Here is a 23901-nt window from a genome sequence, read left to right as displayed (position 1 = left end):
TTCTTTGATGACATACTCATTTTCAGTAGAACACTAGAGGAGCATGTTGATCATTTAGCATAAGTGCTCAAAATTCTCAGAGAAAATGAACTATATGCTAAGCTGTCCAAATGTGTGTTTGTTGTTGATAAAGTGCAGTATTTGGGACATGTGGTTTCTGGAGAAGGTGTTGCTACAGATCCTGAAAAGATCACTGCTATATCTCAGTGGCCTACTCCTACTGATGCAACTAAGCTGAGGAGTTTCTTGGGCTTGGTAGGGTACTATAGAAGGTTTATCAAGAACTATGGCATTATTTGCAAACCACTGCACAACAGTCTGAAGAAGGGACAATTCCATTGGACGACGGAGCAAGATCTGGCTTTTAAAACACTCCAACATGCCCTTATCTCTGCACCAGTTTTAGCCCTACCAGATTTCAAGCAACCTTTTATTCTGGAGACTGATGCTTCTGGTCATGGCATTGGTGCTGTTCTTATGCAGCAAGGAAGGCCCCTTGCTTATTACAGCTCTGCACTTTGTCCAAGAAATGCTGCACTCTCCACTTATGAGAAAGAAGCTCTTGCTATTCTGGAAGCTTTAAAGAAATGGAGACACTACCTGTTAGGGAACAGTGTTATTATCAAGACTGACCAACAGTCTTTGAAATTCATTACTGATCAAAGAATTACAGAGGGAGTGCAACACAAATTGATGATGAAACTGCTGGAATTTAATTTCACAATCCAATACAAGAAAGGGAGTACTAATAGAGTGGCAGACGCCCTGTCTAGAATGTGGCCTAAATGTATGGCTATCTCCTCTGTCACTCCCTTATGGGCTGAAGATCTAATAACAAGCTACATAAATGATCCCGTGACAAAAGCTTTGCAAGAGAAATTACTGCTGCAGAAAGCTGAGACTATCACAGATTACACCTTGCATGCTGGTATTATCAGATATAAAGGAAAGATACTAGTGGGCAATGACAAAAACTTGCAAGAACAACTCATTGCTGCATTGCATAGTTCTCCAGTAGGAGGCCACTCGGGCATGAGAGCTACTTATCAAAGGATAAAATGCATATTCTATTGGCCTGGCATGAAACAACATGTGGAGACTTACATTGCATCTTGCCCAGTTTGCCAGAGAGCAAAGCATGAAAATTGCCTTCAACCTGGACTATTAGACCCCCTCCCAGTGGCTGGCATGGCATGGCAACATATTTCTATGGATTTCATTGAAGGTCTCCCTAATTCTCAAGGCAAAGAGGTCATTTTAGTGGTGGTAGATAGATTCACAAAATACTCCCACTTCTTGGCCCTCTCACATCCTTACACTGTTCATAGTGTGGCTCAGGTTTTTGTAGATCATATCATCAGGTTGCATGGACCTCCCAAGCTAATCATTTCGGATAGAGACAGGATATTCACCAGTCAGTTGTGGAGAGACATCTTTGCAGCACTTAGAGTGGAATTGAGATACAGTTCCGCATATCACCCTCAAACAGATGGGCAAACAGAGAGAGACAACCAATGTTTAGAAACATATCTGAGATGCATGTCCACTTTGGAGCCAAAGAAATGGCTATCTTGGCCGCCCCTTGCTGAATATTGGTACAATACAACTTACCATACAACTCTTAAAATGTCACCATTCCAGGCTTTATATGGATTTCCTCCTCCTTTAATTTCTGAATTGGCCATCCCTGGTCCAGCAGACTTGGAAGCTCAGGAATATTTATCGGCTAAGCAGCACATGTTAGATCAACTCAAGGCAAATTTATCTCAAGCTCAAATTAGGATGAAGAGGTATGCAGATTTAAAAAGAAGTGAGAGACAGTTTCAACCTGGAGACCTAGTATACTTGAAAATGGCTCCATACCGACTAGCAGCATTTGGTTTTAGAGGTGCTTTGAAACTACAGAACAAATATTATGATCCTTTCAGTTTAGTTCAAAGAATTGGTAACTCTGCTTACAAACTCCAATTTCCTGCACATGTCAAGATACACCCAGTCTTTCATGTCAGTCATTTGAAGAAGCATTTGGGGAAGAAATCTATCCCTAGTCCAGATCTGCCAATGATCAATGAGGATGGTTCAATCAAAACCGAACCGGCTATGGTGCTTGAAGTGAGACAAGTACCAAGACACAACCTGCTTGTTGTTCAATGGCTGATTCAGTGGGAAAACATGGCACCCGAAGATGCTACCTGGGAAGATGCTGAATTCATAAAGCATACATTTCTAGCGTTCTTTCGTTCGACAACTCAAGCATGGAGATCAGTCTCATAATCGCCGTGAGGACACGTCAATTCTCAGACAGGGGCAATGTCAGGCATCAGCTGTTCTGAACCCATACCAAGTGTCATCTTACCTCCATCGAGCTGGTATCGCTTCGAGCCCCATCGGACGGTCGCCATCGAGCAGCTCAAGTTACTTATGCTGTCGACCGTCGGATACGTTTACTGTTTTACTTTTTACCTTATGTTGTCGCTACAGTGAACTGTAACTCTCTCGCCTATAAGTGAGTCGGGCTGTGGCTGAGTAGGTAGCGTGAATTGATCCTATTCTTGCCTTTGAGTAGAAGAAATACCTTATAAACATATATCTCATAGTATCTATACAAATTCTGGATCTCAGATCCCCTTCCTCTAGTTCGATCTCTCTGAAATCCGCTTAGTTGACACTCGGGATCTGACAGAGGCGCCATGGGGTGCCTCTGCTCGCCCGCGGGGAAGAACGCCGAAGCAGTCAGCTGCAGGGCATCGATGTTGTGTGGGTGGCATCGTCTGTTCTGCTGCCAGGGAGAGGAAGGGATAAGAGATCCATCGGTGGGCTTCTCTTGATTGGTTATTACTCCGCCTCATCTGTTATGGAAGCCCAAAGAGGCACGCTTCGGCTACCGCCTCTTCTGGTGGCCATTTTGTTATCCCTGAAACAAATGACAACACAGCTTGTTGATTTTTTTTGCTAATGTGGCAAGCTGGCAAGTGAAGATAAATAAGAGTTATTACTGATGTGGCAAGGCTGCTGAGTTGGATAGCTTGCATGTTGAGAGAAATAGGGTAGTGGGGATGAACTATTTAGGTATTATAGATATGAAGGGTATTTTCTCGGAAAAAATGAATATGAATGGCATTTGGAATTGATGATGTGGCTAGACTGCTGAGGTGGAGTGAGATAGATGGTTGCATGTTGATCAGTGATGTGGATAAGCTGCATGTCAAGAGAAATAAGATAGTGGGGATGGACTATTTAGGTATTACAGATTATAGATATGGTTGAAGCTTTTCATGTCGACGATTGCAACTTTTTCGTTGTGTACTTGCGGGTTGAAGCTTTCTATAAAGCCGATTGAAGCTTTCTATATAACTGGTTGAAGCTTTCCAAAATGACGGTTGTAGATTTTTTTTATTTCGTAGTGGTTGAATGAAACTTCTCTATTCCGCAGTTTGAAGCTTTCATTGAAGGATTTTTCGGTTGTACATGTTTGTTGAAGCTTTTTTGGTTGTAGCTTTTATATGAACGGTTATAGCTTTTTTCAGTGCATGGTGTCCATTTGAAGCTTTATATACCGCTGGTTGAAGCTTCCGAATCGAATGGTTGTAGCCTTTTTGGTTGTCGGTTCAACATCGGTGGAGGAGCAAAAAATGCTTTCAAAGTTCGTTTGGGAGAAGATGGTTGCAGCGGTGGAGGAGGAGGTTGCGCTGCCGTCGTTGTAGCATCTCCGGTGGACGGTTTCAGCACAGGGAACTAATGAGCAGCAGCTCGCGGATGACATATCCATGGCGGCTTCCAACTTCGGCTCGCCGGGGCGGAAGAACCTGCAGTTGGGCGGCAACGAAAGAAGCAGGCGTGAGCGCTGAGGTTGGAGGTATGGACCTGCACAGGATTGGGGCTAGCCGGCGGCGGGATCTGAAGAAGGAAGGCGAGGAGCGTGGCCACCCCCGCGCGTGGATGCGGCTGAGAGAGAGAGGGTGATCGGGAGGAAAAAGGCAGGGAAAGAAGAAAAAGCGGGGGCAGGGAGGTGCACGAGGCATGCGATGGGCCTCGATCGCGTGGCTCGTGCGGGACCGGCCGAAGTTTCGACCGGCACATCGTACACAAACATTTCCCTAAACTAAAGTACAGATTGTGCACACTTTGGAAAACCCTTCGTGTATGATCTGTGCTGGAGAGAGAGGTGTACGCTTTACAGCTAAGCTGACACAGTCACGGGATCCTGTCCGTACACGTGGCACCAATGTGCGCCCCGTCTTCCACGGAAATTCAAAATCTTTCAAAACTCCCTGACCGTCCCCTCCCACTCCCTCGCCCTTCGCCTCGCGAATCAGCGAACAGCCCTCATCCCACCGACGCGTGGGACCCAGGACATGGCCCACCCCACGAGCGCACCTTCTCGTACGCGGCCGAGACCCTGACCCGAAACCTACCGGCCTCCCCCCGTGCGAGCCCGAACGAACGGACGAACAAAATGACGCCCCCGCTCCTGACCTGACGCGACTCCAAACCCCCTCTCCCTATTTCACTCGCATTTCCCACCCTCGGAAAATCGTTTTTTTTACCTTTTTATTCCCCTCCCATCTCCTCTCTCTCCCCCTTCCCCCCTCCTCCGATCCAAACTCCCCACGAACGCCACCGCCACCGCCACAATTTGAAACCCTAGGCCGCCGCATCGATCCGCGGACGGCGATTGCATTGGAGGCCGCCAGGCTCTAGCGTCTCGTCTAGCGGCGGCGGCCGGCCATGTCGACCGAGGACGAGAAGCTCCTCAAGGAGGCGAAGAAGCTGCCGTGGGACGAGCGGCTGCAGCACAAGAACTGGAAGGTGCGGAACGACGCCAACATCGACCTCGCCGCGCTCTGCGACTCCATCACCGACCCCAAGGACGCCCGCCTCCGCGAGTTTGGTGAGACCCGCTTCCGCCGCCTCCCGATCCGCCCCATTGCGCGCTTGGATCCGCGCGATGCCTGATTCGCGCGCCCCGATTTCGAGATTCCTGCTGTATTCCGTCGTGTTAGATCTGAATGGCCGTGTTCTTCCTTTGCTCCTGTGGTGGTTAGGACCATTATTTAAGAAGGCGGTTTCGGATTCGAACGCGCCCGTGCAGGAGAAGGCGCTGGATGCGCTGCTAGCTTTCCAGCGAGCCGCTGATGCTGATGTATCCAGGTGCGTGTCTACAGGATGCTACGCCATTTTGCTCTCGTTCTTCTAGTTACCTTTCCGTTGATTTTTGGGGCCGGCCTTGCACAGGTATGCCAAGGAGGTGTGTGATGCGATATGTGCCAAGTGCCTCACTGGTAGGCCTAAGACTGTTGAGAAGGCTCAAGCTGCATTTCTCCTTTGGGTGGAGCTGGAGGCGTCAGAGGTCTTCCTTGTAAGTCCGACCGCAGTTGGTGATTACTTTCAGTATGACTTAAGATGATTCGTATGCATCGAGCACACAATTATGGTGTGGTCTCAGTTGTTTTGTCTTCCACAACTTAGGCCACACATTTTGTAGGTGTATGGTTAGATGTAATTGCTGGCTTATGTAACGTCCATGCACCAATGCTGTTATAACTTACATAAGGTTAGGCCTATGCCATAAGAGTGGATGGTCAATATTTACACTCCTCTCACTAACACATCTTAGTTATCACTTAGCGAACAGTGGTAGAGAACAGTAGTAGAGATTGGCCATTGTTTCCTTGGCATTCGGTGCATGAAACCATTGATTAATGTCTGTGGCAGGAAAACCAATTTCCCTCCTTTGCCTTCAGTCTTGTCTTTGATTGTGGCATGGTAGACCCCCAAATTCTGCAAGTACTTTAGCTGTTCCACTCTCCCATTCACTTTATAATAGAGCAAATTTTTGTTTAATTGTTGCAAGGACACCAGGGGCATGTTTCCTGAGCTTGCATTACTAGGGAGCACCTGTAAGTTTGACCGATGGTGAAGACAACACTTAACCTTTCTTCACCACCCCATCCGTATTCATACTAGTACTATCTTTGTGACCACCATCTGTAAGCAATCCCTGCCCAGCCCACCTAAGTACCGTGAAAACAAAGTTCTCCTGAGCTTGCATTACTAGGGAGCACCTGTAAGTTTGACCGATGGTGAAGACAACACTTAACCTTTCTTCACCACCCCATCCGTATTCATACTAGTACTATCTTTGTGACCACCATCTGTAAGCAATCCCTGCCCAGCCCACCCAAGTACCGTGAAAACAAAGTTCTCCTGCTCAACTAACACACTATGATGATCGTTGTGCTGGCGGTCTTAGATCTAACAATAGAAGCAATGCCATGGAAATGTTATATACACATGAAAGACAGATGGACCTGCACTTGGGCAATCTGGAATACACTTCTGAGCAATGCTGCCTTCATAGCTTTCAGGACACCCAACTGGACTCTCCGTATCCTGTGGATTTGGTCAAGTAAATGCGGACCAAAACTTGAAGGCCTTTGTTTTTTCTGCTGGTCAATGGTAGGCTCATGGGAGAAGATAGGCTCAATACCAGAGAAATGCTCATAAGGCGCAACTGCTTGGTATCTAATGGATCTTCCTGCACACTCCGACTCTGGAGCACTGGAAGACCGCCACCATCTCTTCATTGACCGCCCTTTCACTCTTCATTGTTGGAAGTTCCCGTTGCCACTTGGAAGCAAAGAAACTAATTATTTTGACAATGTTGTACCCAGTTTTGACTCTTGGTGTTTCCTTTTCTGTGGAGAACTGTTCCTTGTGTTTAGGACTTCCCTGCTTGTACTGTGTGACTTCCCGTTGGGTCCTCCTTTCCCTAGAAAATCTATACTATCACCCCCCCCCCCTCAGTTATCTTTTGGGGAAAAAGGGGATATATGCATTTGCAGAGTTAGTTGTTAATAATGGTGTTTATAGTTAACTCCAGTTACAAATATAAGTCTTATCAGTTTTCAGTGCACAGGCTATGATGTTTAATCTTAACATTCTAGTAAAAATATCATAAAAGTATCTGAAGACAAATGCAATATTATTATTACGATGTAAGCTTACATACCAACAAATATTGAACTTCTATATCATAAAAGTATCTGAAGACAAATGCAATGGCATTATTATGATGTAAGCTTACATACCACATAAAACAATGGTCAAAGTTTCAGAGCCTTGGCCACATGGATTCCACGATGACCTATACGTAAATGCCTCAGCTGGCATCTGAATCATCATTTATTTGCAAATGCACAAGTATTTTGTTATTCTGGTGATATGACATATCTTGCCACAAGGCATTGATGACCAGCCTTTATCTAACACAACCTTTTTCTTTTGTTGGTTACTCAACCTGTTTAAAATGTTTCCGATCTCCACAATATGTCCCTTCTTGTAATTATGATCGATGGCATGCTAACTTGCTCAAACTGACTCAATTTTCTTATGGTACCAGGAATCTATGGAGAAGGCTGTAAAGAATAAAGTGGCTAAAGCTGTTGTTCCTGCTATTGATGTCATGTTTCAAGCACTCAGGTAAGTTCTTAGCTGGTAAGTTGGCTTGTAACCATAAGTATTTATCAAACTCTCTTCACATCTTCCTGTTTCTGCCAGTGAATTTGGAGCTAAGGTTGTACCACCTAAAAAAATTCTGAAGATGCTTCCTGAGCTATTTGATCATCCAGACCAGAATGTTCGAGCTTCTTCTAAAGGCTTGACGCTTGAGCTTTGTCGATGGATTGGCAAAGAGCCTGTAAAGTCAATCTTATTTGAGAAGATGAGGGATACAATGGTGGGATTATTTGTACCAGTTCAATGGATTTCATTGATAATATGTTTTATGAGCCAACTTTGTAATCACATTTTTTCTGTTTGTAGAAAAAAGAGTTGGAAGCAGAGCTAGCAAATGTCTCAGGAATTGCTAAGCCAACTCGCAAGATAAGGTCAACTTCTTTAAAGAACATCTCTCTAATATTTGTAGCATTTCTTTACATGAAAATTTCGGATTTAACTTTGTAAAACAGGTATCTAAATTCTAGGTTCAAGCTGCTATATTATAATTCTACATGAACTATGATAAAATGCCAGAACACATTCATAATATGTTTTGTGTAGTTGTTTTATGTTTGAGTTTGTTTGTTTATTTTGCATTGGATGGTTGTACTGTTAGTCATTTGTTTATAACCTATTTCATCGTTTACTTCTGCATAAGGACAAAGTATGTAAGCACATCATAATAATTTTTTATGAGATTTTTTATACAGTCTTGACCAAACTAGATGAATGTATATTTGGCTTGCAAAAAATATCCTTGTATGATGAATTTCAAGAGCAAGCAATTCAATATTTGGAATACAATAAAAAGAAGTTAAATTAGTGACGTTCATACCTGAGACTACTTTATTAGGTGTAGAATTGAAAAGTAAAATCCATTGATTCGATGTAAGCTAAAACACAAGTTTTCAGTATTTGTTTTATGAACGGTGTGATGCTATCATTTGTACATGTTGTATAGTTATGATCATGGTATCTAAAAAAGCTACTCCATTCCCAAGCATAAGATACAACTTTGATTACTGTTTTGTTTATCACAATATATGGGCTATTGGTTTTGTTTTGTTATTTTAGTTTTTTCTCTTATTCGGTACTCCCGGAGGGTTTATTGGCCCCCTCGTATTTTGGTTCAAACTTTGACCACATATATGACTAACAAAATATAAAGTATATGTTACAAAAACTATATTAGTGGATTTGTATTTGGAAGAGGTTTCCCACGGTATAATTTTTATGACATATATTTTGCCTTTTATTAGTTAAGTCTAGGTCAAATCTTGACCCAAAATAAGAGGAGGCCTAATAAATCCAAACGGAGGGAGTAATAAGGTTTTAAGTGTGGATGAACCAAAATCATATTTACAAGGAATGGTTAACAAGGAAAAATGATAGGGTACATCTCCATGTTATAAAACATTCTTCTAAGTTTTTCTAGTGGTGTTAGTTTCTTGGTCACAAGAAGCTCTGCCCTAAAAAATGTATTGATTCACCTGCCAAATATTTTTTGTTTAACCATGCTCACGATTGGTGAATACAATATGTTCATATTTTTTCAACTTGACCCATCATATATTAAAAGTGGATATAATTTAAATATTGTTTACCAGATCTGAACAAGAAAAGGAGCTTGAGGAGGAAGCTGTGCCAGAGACAACAGGCGCCAGTACTTCTGAAGTTGCAGTGCCAGATGGTTTGTTGTTTTCAGGAGCATTTTTATTGTTAATTTTATTTCTGTTGTTGACAAGTTTCCTGTGTTCAATTTGAGACAAGATACTGATACAATTGTATTTCTAGCCCCTATGGAGATTGATGAATATGATCTTGTTGATCCTGTGGATATTTTAACCCCACTTGAAAAGTCTGGATTTTGGGATGGTGTGGTATGTGATCTTTCTTGCATAGACATACTGCCAGAGTCGTACTAATCTTTTGTTATTGTTCTATAAACTTGTGATGTCATTGTGTTATCTGCAATTCCAGAAAGCAACAAAATGGTCGGAAAGAAGGGATGCTGTTGCAGAGCTTACTAAGCTTGCTTCAACCAAAAAAATCGCTCCTGGTGATTTTAATGAAGTTTCCCGAACACTTAAAAAGGTTAATATTGGATTGAATTTTACGATATTTCATGCATTAAGATTTGTGTCCATTTCTTGGTTAGCATGGCAAAATATCAGATTTTATTTTAAGCAGTTTCCTGACTCATCTTATGTTCTTTTGTTTCCTTATATTTTACAAGAGAAACACCCTTTCATTGTTTTTCCTGACATATATTAATTTTGTAGTTTGTACTTGGAGTAATTCGCAGGAGAATGTTAACTTTGATACAACCTGCATAATGTTTTCTCAGAAATCTTTTGCGTGGATTCTCATTGCTCAAAATTAACTCATATTATGTTGTTTTGGAAGTTTCTTGGGGTATAGTGTAGCAATACTTAATGAGGAACTACCTGCACACCATATTCTTTGGGAGGTCATGTTATGTTGTTGAACGCTCTTGGTTTATTGTGGTAGGCTGGTAGTATTTGTGATAAAAGTAGCCTTTGAATTGTTTTCTCTTACTTATCTTATCTTGCCAATCTATTGTTGCTATTTAGCAAGTGTTAACTATCTGAGAAGTGTTCAGGTTTGTAATTTGTGATTCACTTCCTTCCCGTTGTCTTTGTCCTATTGCAGCTTGTTACAGATGTTAATTTGGCTGTTGCAGTGGAAGCTACCCAAGCAATAGGGAATTTAGCTAAAGGTTTAAGAACTCATTTTTCAGGAAATTCACGGAATCTGCTTCCTGTTTTACTTGTAAGTCAAATTACCCGTTTCCTTAGTAACCATAAATCGCCCTTCCTGTTTCACTTGTCTGTCAAATTATCCTTTTCCTTAATAGCCATAAATCTCTAGCAAATTCATTTTTATTGCTTATGATATCTTAAGATCTCTGAGACTGACTTGCTTTCACTCTATTGAGTGTTTTTCTGTGTTTTTGTAAATGTACTTGCTCTTTATTTTAGCCATATGACTGATCAGTACAGCCAAATTTGCATGCTACTGCATGATCCACTAGAAGAATTTAGTTCTTTGTTGCACATTAGTGCTTGTTGGCTCGCTTGTGGTCATTTGAGATCTGCCTGCAAGCTCCAGAGTGACTAGGCTCTGAGCATCTGACTTAAGCGAAAAAAACTCCCAAAGTGGGATTCATTAGCCTTGTGGAAGGTACTAGGGAAAGAAGGACGTTTGTGAAAAGGACCCCTCAGAAGAGGGTCGATTTGACTTGGATAAGAAGCACATCAAGGGAGAGAACTGTGAGCTGAGTCGGAGAAGACAAAAGATATCTTTTCCTTCAGTTTGGACTTTACTATTTCTTTTGCAGGAAGGTGGGATTGTTGGACAGTTTGCTGCTGTTCTGCTTGGTCCACCTTTCTTTCCAAGTGTGACATGTGATTTTCTGTGATAGAGGGAAATACAAGATTCTATGTGAATAAGATTGACTGGGATCTTCTATAACCACTCTAGTCTAGATGTTAAATACTCCCTTCTGATTGTCGCCCAGGTGTCTAGGACGAAGACACCGTGATAACCATTGGTATAGAGGTTGTTTTGATTTTTTTTTTTGGAAATGGAGGCGTACCCCCAGCCTCTGCATCATAATGATGCATGCAGCCATCTTATTAAAAGTTAGCAAAATAGTACAAAGTCATCAAAGTATTACAGCTCGCAAGTGGAGCGAGAATAAAAAATCAAAGTTCATGCCGACAATCACAACTGGAATGGCAAAAAGAAGGATAAGCTCCCTAGACTCCTATCCTGTTATGCGACTGCCATCCGAACCGGTTGCAATATACAATATACAATAATAATAGCGCACACACATACATACTCTCTCTCTCTCTCTCTCTCTCTCTCTGAGACAAATTCGTTTTTAGGTTGACATCGTGATATTACAATTTATGTAATATTCAGACTACCAAGAAGTATTTGGCGATTTAGCTGTGTAATAAACAGTTAGTATTACAGACTATCCTCTTTTGATTTGACATAATCGTGTTGTTTAAATTAACCCTTATAGGGGCTTAGGGCAACAGGTATATTTGTTCATCTTACTGGCCAATGAAGTTCTTATGCTGCACTAACTTGAAATATCGATCAAGTAAAGTGACATGTTTCACTTCATTTGCCCTTGTTTATGTTAAACAGGAAAAGCTGAAAGAGAAAAAGCCAACTATGTCGGAAGCACTGACTCAAACACTCGAAGCAATGCATAAGTCTGGTTGTATTGCTCTTCTTGATGTGATTGAAGGTTAGTATTTGTTTTGGCTAGAGAAAAACCCTGTATTATCTTAAAAATAAATAAAAATCGGAAGTGTTATAAAGTAGTTTTGTTTATACATAAAAAAGGCGAATGTGTTAATCCTAACACAAACTTTGTATTTGGCTCAAAACATGAGTACATAATTTGTTTGTTGTGTTGCTGCAGATGTTCGGGTCGCTGTAAAAAACAAGGTCCCTCTTGTTCGATCCTTAACGTTGAACTGGGTTGCATTTTGCATTGAAACGAGCAATAAGGCAACTGTCCTAAAGTTGCACAAGGAGTATGTTCCTATCTGCATGGAGGTGAATAACCAATTTTGGTTTACCGGTTGTGATTTCTTCTTCTAGTATATTTGCATTTGCCTTCACGTATCTGCACTAACTTAATTTCCTATTCTTAGTGCTTGAATGATAGCACCCCAGATGTTCGAGATTCTTCGTTCTCTGTTTTGACTGCCATAGCTAAGGTTTGTGTCTTTTGAGTGTGTCTTTCTCGTGGCATCTGTTATCTTTTGATGTTACTTACGTTCTATGCTTTTTTTGGGTACTTTACTATCTGTATAGATGGTTGGAATGAAACCCTTGGAACGGTCCCTGGAGAAGTTAGATGACGTGAGGAAAAAGAAACTTTCAGATATGATTGGCTCTGCCACTGATACTGTTTTAAGTTCAGGGACAGGTTTGAGCTGCTGTTCCTGTTCCCATTTTTCCAGATGGGAACAATACATCTATGTTATGTATTCATTTCTACACCAACACTGTTGCGAACCTAACAAACAGCAACTATGCCATTTCAGTACCTACCTCAAGTTCAGGAGCTGCCACATCTGCTCGGGAGGTACCTTTTCTATGTTTTGACCTCGCTATTAACACAACGGCACATACAATCTGTAATCTGTGGCTTCTCTTCCAAGACCCAACCTGCTTCTCTGCAATTGTGCTGGGTTGCATGGCCTGCTCTTTGGAATCGTGTTTGCCACCTGCCTTCAGCTATGTGCTAGGCACTAGGCAGGATGATCAGCTGGGTGTGCTAGGCTGGTCTCTTCTAGAACACTGTTAGAATAATTTTTGACGATTGCTCTAGATTTTTCTGGTATGGCTCGACTAAAGATGCTCTCGGGCATATATAAAAAATTGGAAATAGAAGCCACCAGCGTTACATTAAGCAGTACTGGAGGAAGTTGAAGGACTGTATTTATCGTAATAAAATCTTTGCAGGACCACTGCTTAAAATACTTTATAGCTAGCAGTGGAGCGTGATATCAGTTGACAAACCAAACCCTGATTATTTCATGGTTGTGTAGGTTACAGATAGCTCAACAATGAGGAGATCTGCTGCAAGCATGCTTAGTGGAAAGAAGCCTATCCATGCAGCGGTTAGCATTGTTTTCCTTGCTATTGGATGCGCATAACCATACTATGTTTGAGTTTCTGCTCTTTAAATTTGGCCACCATGTTTCTATTTTTGTAAGGCCCCGGCTAAGAAATCTGGACCAGCAAAATCAACTGCAAAAAAGACAGATGGCGGACCACAGTCAAAGGCTTCTGCTGCTCCTGAGATTGAAGATGTTGAGGTGGCTTACTCGACTTGCTTATCATAAGTACATTGTTCCGTTTTACAATCAAAATAATTTGTGATTTTCATAGTAAAACGTTAACTCTGTAACTTGTCTTGGTTGCTAGTCTGGAGCACATCCTTGTTTATTTTGTCGATAGTCACAATTTTCTGTGGGAGTTTTGTATTTTTTTTAATCTTGAAACTACTTGATGTATATTTCTCCTAGTCCAGTATTTTAAGTCTTTGAATCTATCATAAGAGTACTGAAACCATAGATATTTAACTGAAGGTGTTTCCATTATACCCAACTGTTTTTGAGTGACTGATTGTGTTTACAAAGTAATAGTTCACCAAGAAAGTCAGGTTTGAACTCACATGCTTACTTGCTTGATTTATTGCAGCCTTCAGAGATGAGTTTGGAAGAAATAGAGGAGAGATTAAATTCTGTTGTGAAAACAGAGACAATTTCACAGTTAAAGAGCACTGTTTGGAAAGAGCGTCTTGAAGGTTCCAACAGATCATGTGCTTCGTGTTTTGTTCTTTATCTTATTTTGATTGGCAGACTAAGCTTTGATTTGCGTCTTTTTACATCTAACATGTTAATGCTACACTTAACGAAGGAAAATCATGTCGTATCATTGTTTCATATTTTGCTATTTCTGTGCTGTTTTTAATATTCTATGCCATGTATGGAAAATGGAACGTAATTCTACTAAACCTTGATGCTTCCATGACCTACATTAAACCCTAATATTTTACTATTTGGCAGCCATTGGCATGCTAAAGCAGGATGTCGAAAATCTCACAGAACTTGACAAATCTGCTGAACTCTTGGTCCGTTTATTATGTGCTGTGCCTGGATGGAATGAAAAAAATGTGCAGGTATTTACTGATCATTTTTGGTTTAGTAAGAAATATTTCCTTATTGAAGTAATGCATATTTTGTATGAAACAGGTTCAACAACAAGTTATAGAGGTCATCACCTACATTGCCTCAACTGTGAAGAAGTTCCCAAAGCGATGTGTCGTTCTATGCCTTCTTGGTACGAGCTCCTCTTACTTCAGTTTGACAATATTTGATAACTTTTCACATCCAATTACCGTTTATGTCTTTTAGAATGCTTATTATTGCAGAATTACTGATTTATAAAATCATTTTCTTTCAGGCATAAGTGAAAGGGTTGCTGATATAAAAACCCGAGCGCCTGCAATGAAATGTCTTACCGCTTTTTGCGAGGCAGTAGGGCCAGGGTTTGTGTTTGAGAGGGTATGAGATAACATTGCAATTAGGCCATTGTTGTAGTCATTATATGCGCATTCACACTTTCTGCCTAAGTCCAATTTCTAAAATCTTAATGACTGCAACCACCATAATTGTGCCCATCATTTTTGTAGTTATACAAAATAATGAAAGAGCACAAGAATCCGAAGGTTCTTAGTGAGGGCATTCTTTGGATGGTATCTGCCGTTGAAGACTTTGGGACTTCGAATTTAAAACTAAAGGTGTGGTTTGCTATGGTTTTATCGTTTGGCATATAAAGACACTGCCCTCTTGTTCTTAGTCTTCTTTGTGGTTCCAGGACATAATTGATTTTTGTAAAGACACGGGTCTGCAATCTAGCGCTGCTGCAACCAGAAATTCTACTATCAAACTGATCGGGATGCTGCATAAGTTTGTAGGGCCAGGTTGTGTACTTGTTTCTTAGTTTATTTATGGCTTGATGGGTGCACTCTGTTGTCGTTGTTGAAATAAGCTTTTCCTGTAGATATAAAGGGTTTCTTAAGTGATGTCAAACCGGCACTTCTCAGTGCTCTCGATGCTGAATATGAAAAGAATCCATTTGAGGTATGCTGTCTTGGTCATTATTTGGGATTTTTTTTCCTTTTGAAGTTTAACTGCAACAATTGTTCTGAATTAACAGGGTGCTGCTGCTCCTCCGAAAAGAACAGTTAGAGCTTTGGACACTGCATCGTCTACGTCTGCTGCCTCATCAGATGGCCTGCCGAGAGAAGACATAAGTTCTAAGATAACGCCTGCTTTACTGAAAAATTTGGGGAGCCCAGACTGGAAGGTACAGATAATTGGTTTCTCTTTAACCTCTTGTGCTAATTCTGTAAGTTTGCATGCATTTGGTATTGATGTTGATATTGTGCTAATGTGAAACGACAGTTAAGGCTGGAGTCCATAGAAGCAGTCAACAAAATTGTGGAGGAGGCCCATAAGCGCATTCAGCCAACAGGAACAGGTTCATTTTTTTGTCAATCTTGAATAACTCTTAAATATGTTATGCTGGGTTATATCATCTAAGTCACAGCATTACTTTTGTTATCTTGAAACTGCAGTGGACCTGTTCACGGCGCTAAGAGGCCGTCTTAATGACAGTAACAAAAACTTAGTTATGGCGACCTTGTCATCGATTGGTGTTCTTGCATCTGCTATGGGCCCTTCTGTTGAAAAATCAAGCAAGGTTATAACCAGCTCTACTTTGTGTGTACTTTTTCTTAGTGGTGTCCTTTCGCACCTATAATAACTGCAATTTTGTGTTATGATGTAGGGTATCTTGGCAGATGTGCTGAAGTGTATTGGTGACAATAAGAAGCACATGCGAGAGTGCACTTTGACTGCTCTCGATTCCTGGGTTGCTGCTACTCAACTTGATAAGATGGTTCCATATATTGCAGTAGCTTTGGGTGATCAGAAAAGTGGTTCAGAAGGGCGAAAAGATCTCTTCGATTGGTTGTCTAAGCATGTCTCGAAAATGAGTGATCCAGCTGAGGCTTTGCCTTTACTGAAGCCGTCTGCATCTTCTTTGATGGTATTAGTCAAACTATTGAATTATTTTGTTGCTATTAATTAATTTAAACTTTGTTGGTATATAGTTCATGGGAATTCTAATGATATCTATATCCATTTGTTGAAAAGGATAAATCATCTGAAGTCCGTAAAGCCGCTGAGACTTTTATGAATGAAGTTCTCAAGATTTGTGGCCAAGCAGCGGTATGATTTTGTCCTTTTAATTCATTTGCCCCTTTTTTCTGCAACTTTTTCCAATGGCTGAATACGCTACATGATGTAGGTTGCAAAGAACTTGAGAGATCTGCCATCCCCTACTATGGCCATTGTAGCAGAGAGGTTGAAACTGTCCAGTGTGCATGAAGGTGTCTTGCAGAATATTATTCACATTTTAGATTTCCCCATTGTTCTGTACTGATTTGGTATTACCGCACCATTTAAACAGGAATATCTGATTCTGTAAAGACGGTGACAACAAGTATGAGTTTGCCATCAAAAGGTGGTTTGAAGAATATCAAACCTGGCCTAAATGATCGCTCCTCAAATGTTGGCAAAGCTGCATCTCAAGTGGGTAGCTTTGCTGTCTGTCATTGTAGAAAACGACTTCATTTTCTAACTGTTATTATTTTTATTATCAGAGAGGAGTTCCAGCAAGGGCCTCTGTTACTATGATCTCTTCTCAAGACTCGTTACAGTCTCAGGCATTATTTAACATTAAGGACTCAAACAAGGTAGGACAGCATCAAGTTCTGCAACTAGCAAAGCTGTACATTGAATTCTTATATTTGTATCTGTATTTAATTGTGCAGGAAGATCGCGAGCGACGGGTTTTGGTACGTAAATTCAAGTTTGAAGAACCACGTCGTGAGCAAATAGACGAACTGAAGGTCCGTGTTGTGAAAAAATAACTGGTTTAAGCATACTGCATTGCTTCCTCAGATATATTTCTTATACTCGGTTGTTGTCTCATCAGGCCATAAAGTGTGCTGTTATTTGTTAGTTATAGCTTGTACTTGCCATTTATCAATAAGCAGAACAGTATACCTAGCGGGCACACAATTAGTGTAATGCCGAGTAGAAGGCAGAAACCGCCGGTAAAAAAAAGTAGAAGCTATTAAGAACAAACTGTCACATGTCAAGGAAAACCCTTTTTGTTACTTCTCCTTGATGCTGGTTTGTTTTCAAGCACAAATTGATATATCCAACAGTTTCATAGGACTTAATTTATGCAAGCAGTAGCAGGTTATATGCACATATGATATATCCAACAGTTTCATAGGACTTAATTTATGCACGCAGTAGCAGGTTATATGCACATGTGTTTTCATGTCAGAAGTCAGAGCTGGTCAATTGGTATAGCAGGTTAGTAGGCAACAGAACTTTGTGCTTAGCAGTAGCAGACGTCCTGGTGTCCAAAGCTGGTATCCATGCTGCCGTGTTGACTAGCAAACACCTTATCACATCTCAATATGTTAGAATCTTGTTTTAAATTCAATCATGAAATGTGTTCACTTTTATTTTGTGCACACATGGAGTAACGTGCGCATATACAACCACATTTCAAAAATGTCAGCATCCTCCTGCGATGCATTGAAGAAGAATCTAGTGTTTCAATATGTTTCATGTTTGGTTCATTGGACATATTGATCTTATTATGTCCTACAATTTATTTAGTTTACACATGTGGACAGTGTGTAGCTAGTTGGCCGTTTACCGAACAAGCTATCTGATTCTGTGAAAAATTTATTTGCAGGTTGATTTATTTAAGCATTTCCGAGAGGATGTTAGCTTGCGGTTATGGAACTCAGACTTTAAGAGGCAAATAGATGGTATTGAGTTACTACAAAAGGTTGGAATTGGCAATATTAGAACTTATTCGTGTGCAGTAAACTGTGCAACCTAGCTCGTATGATTGTGACACTATCCAATCGTGCAGGCACTTCCTTCAAGTGGCAAAGAAGTGGTTGAGCTTCTCGATATACTACTAAGATGGTTTGTCCTGCGCTTCTGTGAATCCAACACGACATGTTTGTTGAAGGTGTGCTAGTTCAAAAGTTGACGAGTCTTATTTCTTTTGTTGAAGCACTCCAGCTCAATTGGTCTCTGTGTACTCTGTTTCTTTGTCTTGTAGGTTCTTGACTTTCTTCCTGAGCTATTTGATGGTCTGAAAGATCAATCTTACATGTTAACGGAAGCAGAAGCTGCAATCTTCCTGCCTTGCCTTATAGAGAAGGTAATATCATCTTAAATACATTCTGGGAATATTTTCCATTATTTTTTGCTTTCGAACTTGCTCCTTTTATTCTTATTATATGGTATATGGTAATATGTGGCAAGAGTTTTTAATTGTAAACCACTGTTGTATTGCAGTCTGGTCACAACATTGAAAAAGTCAGAGAGAAAATGGGGGAGCTGATAAAGCAAATGATCAACATCTATTCTCTTCCAAAGCTGCTTCCCTATATATTGGAGGGGCTGCGCTCCAAGAACAACCGAACTAGGATAGAGTGTGTTGACATTATTGGATACTTCATGGATCATAACGGGACCGAGGTCTGGATCCCCCCACCCAGCCCAATCACCCGAGGTTGTCTTTAGTAGCTGGTAGATTTTCTTTCTTACTCATGGGTCCTGCTTATTTCTGTTCATGCAGGTTGGTGGCTTGTTGAAAAATTTGCCATCTGTCGCGGCATTAACAGCAGAGCGGGATGGAGAAATCAGAAAAGCCGCTCTTAATACGCTTGCCACTGCTTACAAGAACCTTGGTACATTCTTTTGCTAGTTTTTTCAGAAGATGGTTCTTCATGCTATGTTAGAACTGATTTCTTGGTATTGCCTGATCAATTGTTTGAAATATTCAACCCTTTAGCCCTATATCCTGAACCATTACTCCTGTGTATTTTGATTTTTCAAACACGCACACTTGCATATTTGAACAAGTGACAGATCACTGCATTTTTCACATTAGATGCATGAGCAACCATTATGTCTTAGCTACATGTTGTGTAAATGATTATCATTTGGTTCTTAGTCTACTCTCTTTGGTCAAGCAGGGGATGATGTATGGCGATATGTTGGAAAACTTTCAGATGCCCAACGAAGTATGCTCGATGATAGGTTTAAGTGGAAGGTAATCATCTATCAATTCACAAGAAATTTATTCTACTTGAAGTTTAAAATTATTTAGCTACCTGGTAATGTCGAGGGATCTAAAATCACCTTGTTAATGATATTATCAGGCTCGAGAAATGGATAAGAGGAGAGAAGGAAGGCCTGGTGATGCCCGAGCAGCATTGAGGCGTTCAGTCAGAGAAAACGGGTTAGTTCCTTGTGTTGGAATCATGCATTCCTTACCCCCCACCAACCCAGGGCTGAAAAATGCAAGATGGCAAATTTTGAACCAAAACATACTCCCTCCGTCCGGAAAAGCTTGTCCCTTAAATGAATGTATCTAGCATCAAATTAGTGCTAGATACATCCATTTGAGGGACAAGATTGGGACAAGCGCTTTCGGACGGAGGAAGTAACAGTTTGCTTTTGCTTTACTTGTGATGTCTGATGTCTTCTTGTTCTTATTTATTCATATTCTTTCATTTTGGCTGTAGATCTGATGTAGCAGAACAGAGTGGGGAATTGGTTTCTCGTTCAATGGCAGGATCAATGATGTCAAGGTGCTTCATTTATCTTATTAATCGGTTCGCAGTTCCTTCTGTATTTCATAACACAACTTTATTTGTGTATTCTTGTCCATAAGTAGGGAAAACTTCGGGTATGCCGATGCCCATACGGTACCTAGGCAGATGGCAGCAGCAGTGACTGGTCCCGCAGACTGGCGTGAAGCTCTTGATATTGTTGCATTAGGTTTGCCTGAACAGGTAGTGCTGTTGCTCAGTTTCTCATGTTCTGCCGTCTCTTGTTCATACGCTCTGTTTTCACTCCTTATTCTATGCTGTATTGTGATATCTATAACTTCAACGCCTACTTGTTGTCATATTTTTACATCCATTGTTGAAGCACACGCATTGTTCTTGCATGTTTTTGTTCATGCAGTCTGTTGAAGGAATGAAAGTCATATGCCACGAGCTAACTCAGGCGGTTGATCCTGAAAGCTCTGCGCTTGATGATCTCATTAAGGAAGCAGACAGATTAGTTTCATGCTTGTCTGTTATGGTAAGCCTACATTGCTTTTTATGCTTAAGCTTTCCTTACCCTGCTAACTCCAATGCTGGCAAATCTTTCAGGTTCCAAAAACATTTAATTTCAGCCTATCTGGGGCATCTTCAAGGTCTTGCAAATACGTTTTAAATACTCTCATGCAGGTCTGTTAATATGTTTATGTTCAACATTATTTTGTTTTTACATGTATTTGTTAAAATGTTGTTTATGAGTTCTTTGTAATATTGCAGACTTTCCAGATCAAACGTCTCGCTCACGCAGTGAAGGAGGGTACACTAGATAACCTTATCACAGAGCTACTACTATGGCTTTTAGATGAGCGGGTTCCTCTTATGGATGATGGCAGTCAACTACTTAAGGCTCTTAATGTCTTAATGCTTAAAATCTTGGTATGCATATTTCTTAAATCTGCTTTGGCTTGCTGGCTGCTCTTTGTTCATGATCCAACCTTCTGCAGGATAACGCCGAGAGAACTTCCTCATTCGTTGTACTAATCAATTTGCTGAGGCCCTTGGACCCTTCAAGATGGCCATCCCCTACTCCGTCAGAGTCCCTTGCTGTAAAGAATCAGAAGTTTTCAGATTTAGTTGTCAAATGCTTAATTAAGTTGACAAAGGTATGTTGTCATTTTTATTTGACCATTCTGAATCTGTACAGATATCACTTCTGAATGCATATGTCATCTTTCAGGTTCTTCAGAGTACAATATATGAGGTTGACCTTGACCGCATTCTTCAAAGTGTTCATATTTATTTACAAGAACTTGGAATGGAAGAGATACGGAGGAGGTTTGTGCTGATCCCTTGCAGTTTACTGTTTAGCTGTTCATTTGATTTCTTTTTGTACATTAAACAATTGCATATGCTGTAGGGCTGGAGCTGATGACAAGCCATTAAGAATGGTCAAAACTGTGCTGCATGAACTTGTAAAGCTACGAGGCACAGCAATAAAAGGTCACCTTTCAATGGTTCCTATAGACGCTGAGCCTCAGCCAATCATCCTGGCATACATTGATCTTAATCTTCAGGTAGAATTTGCAACTGCACCCTTCGATTTTTCCATAAAGCTTCTATGCGCCTCCCCTTTTTCCTAAACAATACTATTGGGTCATCCTAGACCCTTGCAGCAGCTAGGATGTTAACCCCATCTGGACCTATGGGTCAAACTCACTGGGGTGATGCAGCATCAAACACTCCAAATCCATCAATTCATTCAACGGATGCACAATTGAAGGTTACTCCAATTCCTTTCTCCTTCTATCAATATCGTGCTTGTGGGTATTTTTTTTTTACTTCATTGAATTATTTGACTCACTATTTAACAATTTTTGGGTGTGATCAGCAAGAGCTCGCTGCAGTATTCAAGAAAATCGGTGACAAACAAACATGTACGATTGGTTTGTATGAACTCTACCGGATAACCCAGCTGTACCCAAAGGTATTTTGTCAAGCTTTGGCTTTGGATGGTTAGAGTGGGATTCTAAAAGCTATACGAACCTTGCTCCTGATTTAATGATTACTGTTGAATTAGCTTTATTTTTCCTTTGAAGAAGTAAATCTGTAACCTATGAGTTTAGTTTGCTAATTTGCGATGGAAGTTTATACCATTCAAAAACATGTTTCTCTCAGGTTGATATATTCGCTCAGCTTCAGAATGCAAGTGAAGCATTTAGAACGTACATCAGAGATGGGCTAGCTCAGGTTTGTAATCTGGACCATAGACAGGAGGGTTCAAGTTCTTTTTGTAATCTTGACATGGATACAATTATACTCTTTTGGTGCATCCAGGTGGAGAAGAATGCTGCAGCTGGCAGAACACCCTCTAGTCTTCCATTATCAACTCCACCTCCAATAGCATCAATACCCTCTCCAAAGTTTGCACCTTCTCCTGTTCATACAAAATCGATAAGTAGCAAAACGGATTGTAATGAAGACGACGCCTTCAGAGTCCAAGGAGACTCTGATTTGAGGTTACAATCAGATCAACAGACAGATAGATTCCAATCCTCAGGTCTACTTCCCTCTCCTGCCTCTTTACTTCTGGGATATCTGACTGTCATCTGATTCGTGGAATTGTCTGTATCTATCCCAGCAGGGACATTGGATGCTCTCAGGGAAAGGATGAAGAGCATCCAAGCCGCAGCTGTGGGGGGCAATTTCGATGTAGCTCAGACTCGGCCACTGTCAAGTATGAATGGCAATGCGCTCCATGGGGGGGCGCGAGTGGATGGTGAGCCACAAACACAAAGTAATATTCCACCCATGGACGAGAGAGCATTATCTGGGCTGCAAGCACGAATGGAGAGGTTAAAGAGTGGCTCTATGGAACCACTCTAAATATAGTTGACAGTACTATGAGAAATACCTACCATTGTAATTGACTGTAAATTTGCAGCATAGTCATGCTATTTGTAGATAGGTATGTCGGATGCACTACATGATGCGGGGCCGACATTTTGTAACCCCCGTTCCTGGTCAACCCATTCTTGAAGAGTTTCTGGTGTAGTTGTAGAGAAGCTAGTCAGAGGTTTTGCTTGTAGCTTGCCTGTTGAGGGCCTAATTAGTATTTTGACACATTTTTTTGGTGCCGGTTGAGTTTTCCTGTGTTGTATAGCAATACAATTGAGTGTTATGAATTAACTGTATTGATCAGTACTATGCGGTTAGGAGTACACTTGAGTGCTGGTGTGGCTTCTAAAATTTTCGTGATGTAAATACTTACTGCCAGTGACATCATGCATTTGAGCATCTTGGTTGACAAAAAAGATTGTTCTTTTTTCTGATCTTTTCTGCTTTTTTTTTACTGTCACTAGCTGCAGAAGAGCCTGGGCACGGAATTGAATTATCGCTACTGGTGGCTATTTTTTCTGTTGAGTCCTTTGTAGTAACATCTGCCCATGCATCAAATGAGCACAATCTTAATAGATGGTTAGTAGGGCAGATAAAGACCCTAAATTGGAAATAGCTCACGGGCTGCACAGAGACAGAGCCTATTTTCCTTGACCAAAGTTGATAAAGGTTACTTTATATCTCAAATAATCCAAAAAAAACTTTATGTTTAGATACATATGTGTAATATGTATGTTTATTTAACACAGTAAAATCGTAGATGCTCATATATACTCACCCTATGAACACACACACACCCTACCTCTAAGCACTTTGAGATACTGAGCCGATATAACATTTTGAAATTGATGATGTCATCACAAGCGCTTAGTAGTCGACGACAACCTCTTCCCATTGAAGGAATATCGCCAGAAAGACTGAAATAAATCTAGAAATATTCCATGGCATGCCCAAAACATTTGCACCTTGTTTGACCTCCTTCATTTGAAGTTCATATGTTGATCAATATGCAACCATTACAACCAAAAAGCAACTGATGATTGTAAGTTCTTACATGCGTCTGATAAAAAAAGTTTCAGTTTAGCAATCCATGCAAAAAGATGTCAATTTTACCCTCCCAGACCAGTTGTTCGTGCTTCCTCCCTCATCACTTTGTCGATGATTCCTGCCGCCGGTCTTGTCAGGATGGGCAATGGACATGAGCCACTTATGTTGCGCATTCAACT

The 23901-nt window shown here is 40.8% G+C and overlaps 1 protein-coding gene across 2 annotated transcripts; it reads left to right on the top strand.

The window, feature by feature from the left end:
* The first annotated feature begins 4467 nt into the window (after positions 1–4467).
* On the top strand, positions 4468–22925 carry LOC109766755 (protein MOR1). Of its 2 annotated transcripts, none has more exons than XM_045235008.2 (53): positions 4468–4891; positions 5046–5151; positions 5236–5359; positions 7403–7482; positions 7561–7738; positions 7825–7889; positions 9108–9190; positions 9295–9380; positions 9481–9594; positions 10174–10293; positions 11686–11788; positions 11966–12102; positions 12201–12266; positions 12364–12478; positions 12597–12637; positions 13104–13175; positions 13272–13373; positions 13759–13864; positions 14127–14239; positions 14313–14400; positions 14524–14624; positions 14753–14860; positions 14938–15043; positions 15124–15203; positions 15280–15429; positions 15528–15603; positions 15701–15825; positions 15913–16173; positions 16281–16355; positions 16435–16516; positions 16597–16718; positions 16790–16882; positions 16961–17038; positions 17905–18000; positions 18088–18189; positions 18283–18384; positions 18522–18704; positions 18805–18916; positions 19205–19281; positions 19391–19470; positions 19757–19822; positions 19909–20026; positions 20202–20321; positions 20393–20470; positions 20558–20716; positions 20785–20943; positions 21018–21115; positions 21198–21354; positions 21444–21560; positions 21669–21764; positions 21956–22027; positions 22115–22337; positions 22422–22925. In XM_045235008.2, exons 1-53 carry the CDS (start codon positions 4729–4731, stop codon positions 22661–22663), a joined length of 5976 nt encoding a protein of 1991 aa, XP_045090943.1. In that variant the 5' UTR covers positions 4468–4728; the 3' UTR covers positions 22664–22925. The 2 variants fall into 2 exon arrangements, with proteins under 2 accessions (XP_045090943.1, XP_020181128.1); XM_020325539.4 differs by having other exon boundaries at positions 22419–22925.
* Positions 22926–23901: the final 976 nt, after the last annotated feature.

Source organism: Aegilops tauschii, chromosome 3, assembly GCF_002575655.3.
Source record: "Aegilops tauschii subsp. strangulata cultivar AL8/78 chromosome 3, Aet v6.0, whole genome shotgun sequence".
Classification (NCBI taxonomy): Eukaryota; Viridiplantae; Streptophyta; class Magnoliopsida; order Poales; family Poaceae; genus Aegilops; species Aegilops tauschii.
The sequence above is the reverse complement of the archived record's forward strand: the minus strand, read 5'-3'. Positions and strand labels throughout refer to the sequence as shown.

Coding starts and splice junctions, on each gene's coding strand:
- LOC109766755 (XM_020325539.4), top strand. CDS start 4,729: ATGTCGACCGAGGACGAGAAGCTCCTCAAGGAGGCGAAGAAGCTGCCG. Junction 5,152..5,235: donor GCTGATGCTGATGTATCCAG/GTGCGTGTCTAC, acceptor GGCCTTGCACAG/GTATGCCAAGGAGGTGTGTG. Junction 15,430..15,527: donor TGGGGAGCCCAGACTGGAAG/GTACAGATAATT, acceptor GTGAAACGACAG/TTAAGGCTGGAGTCCATAGA.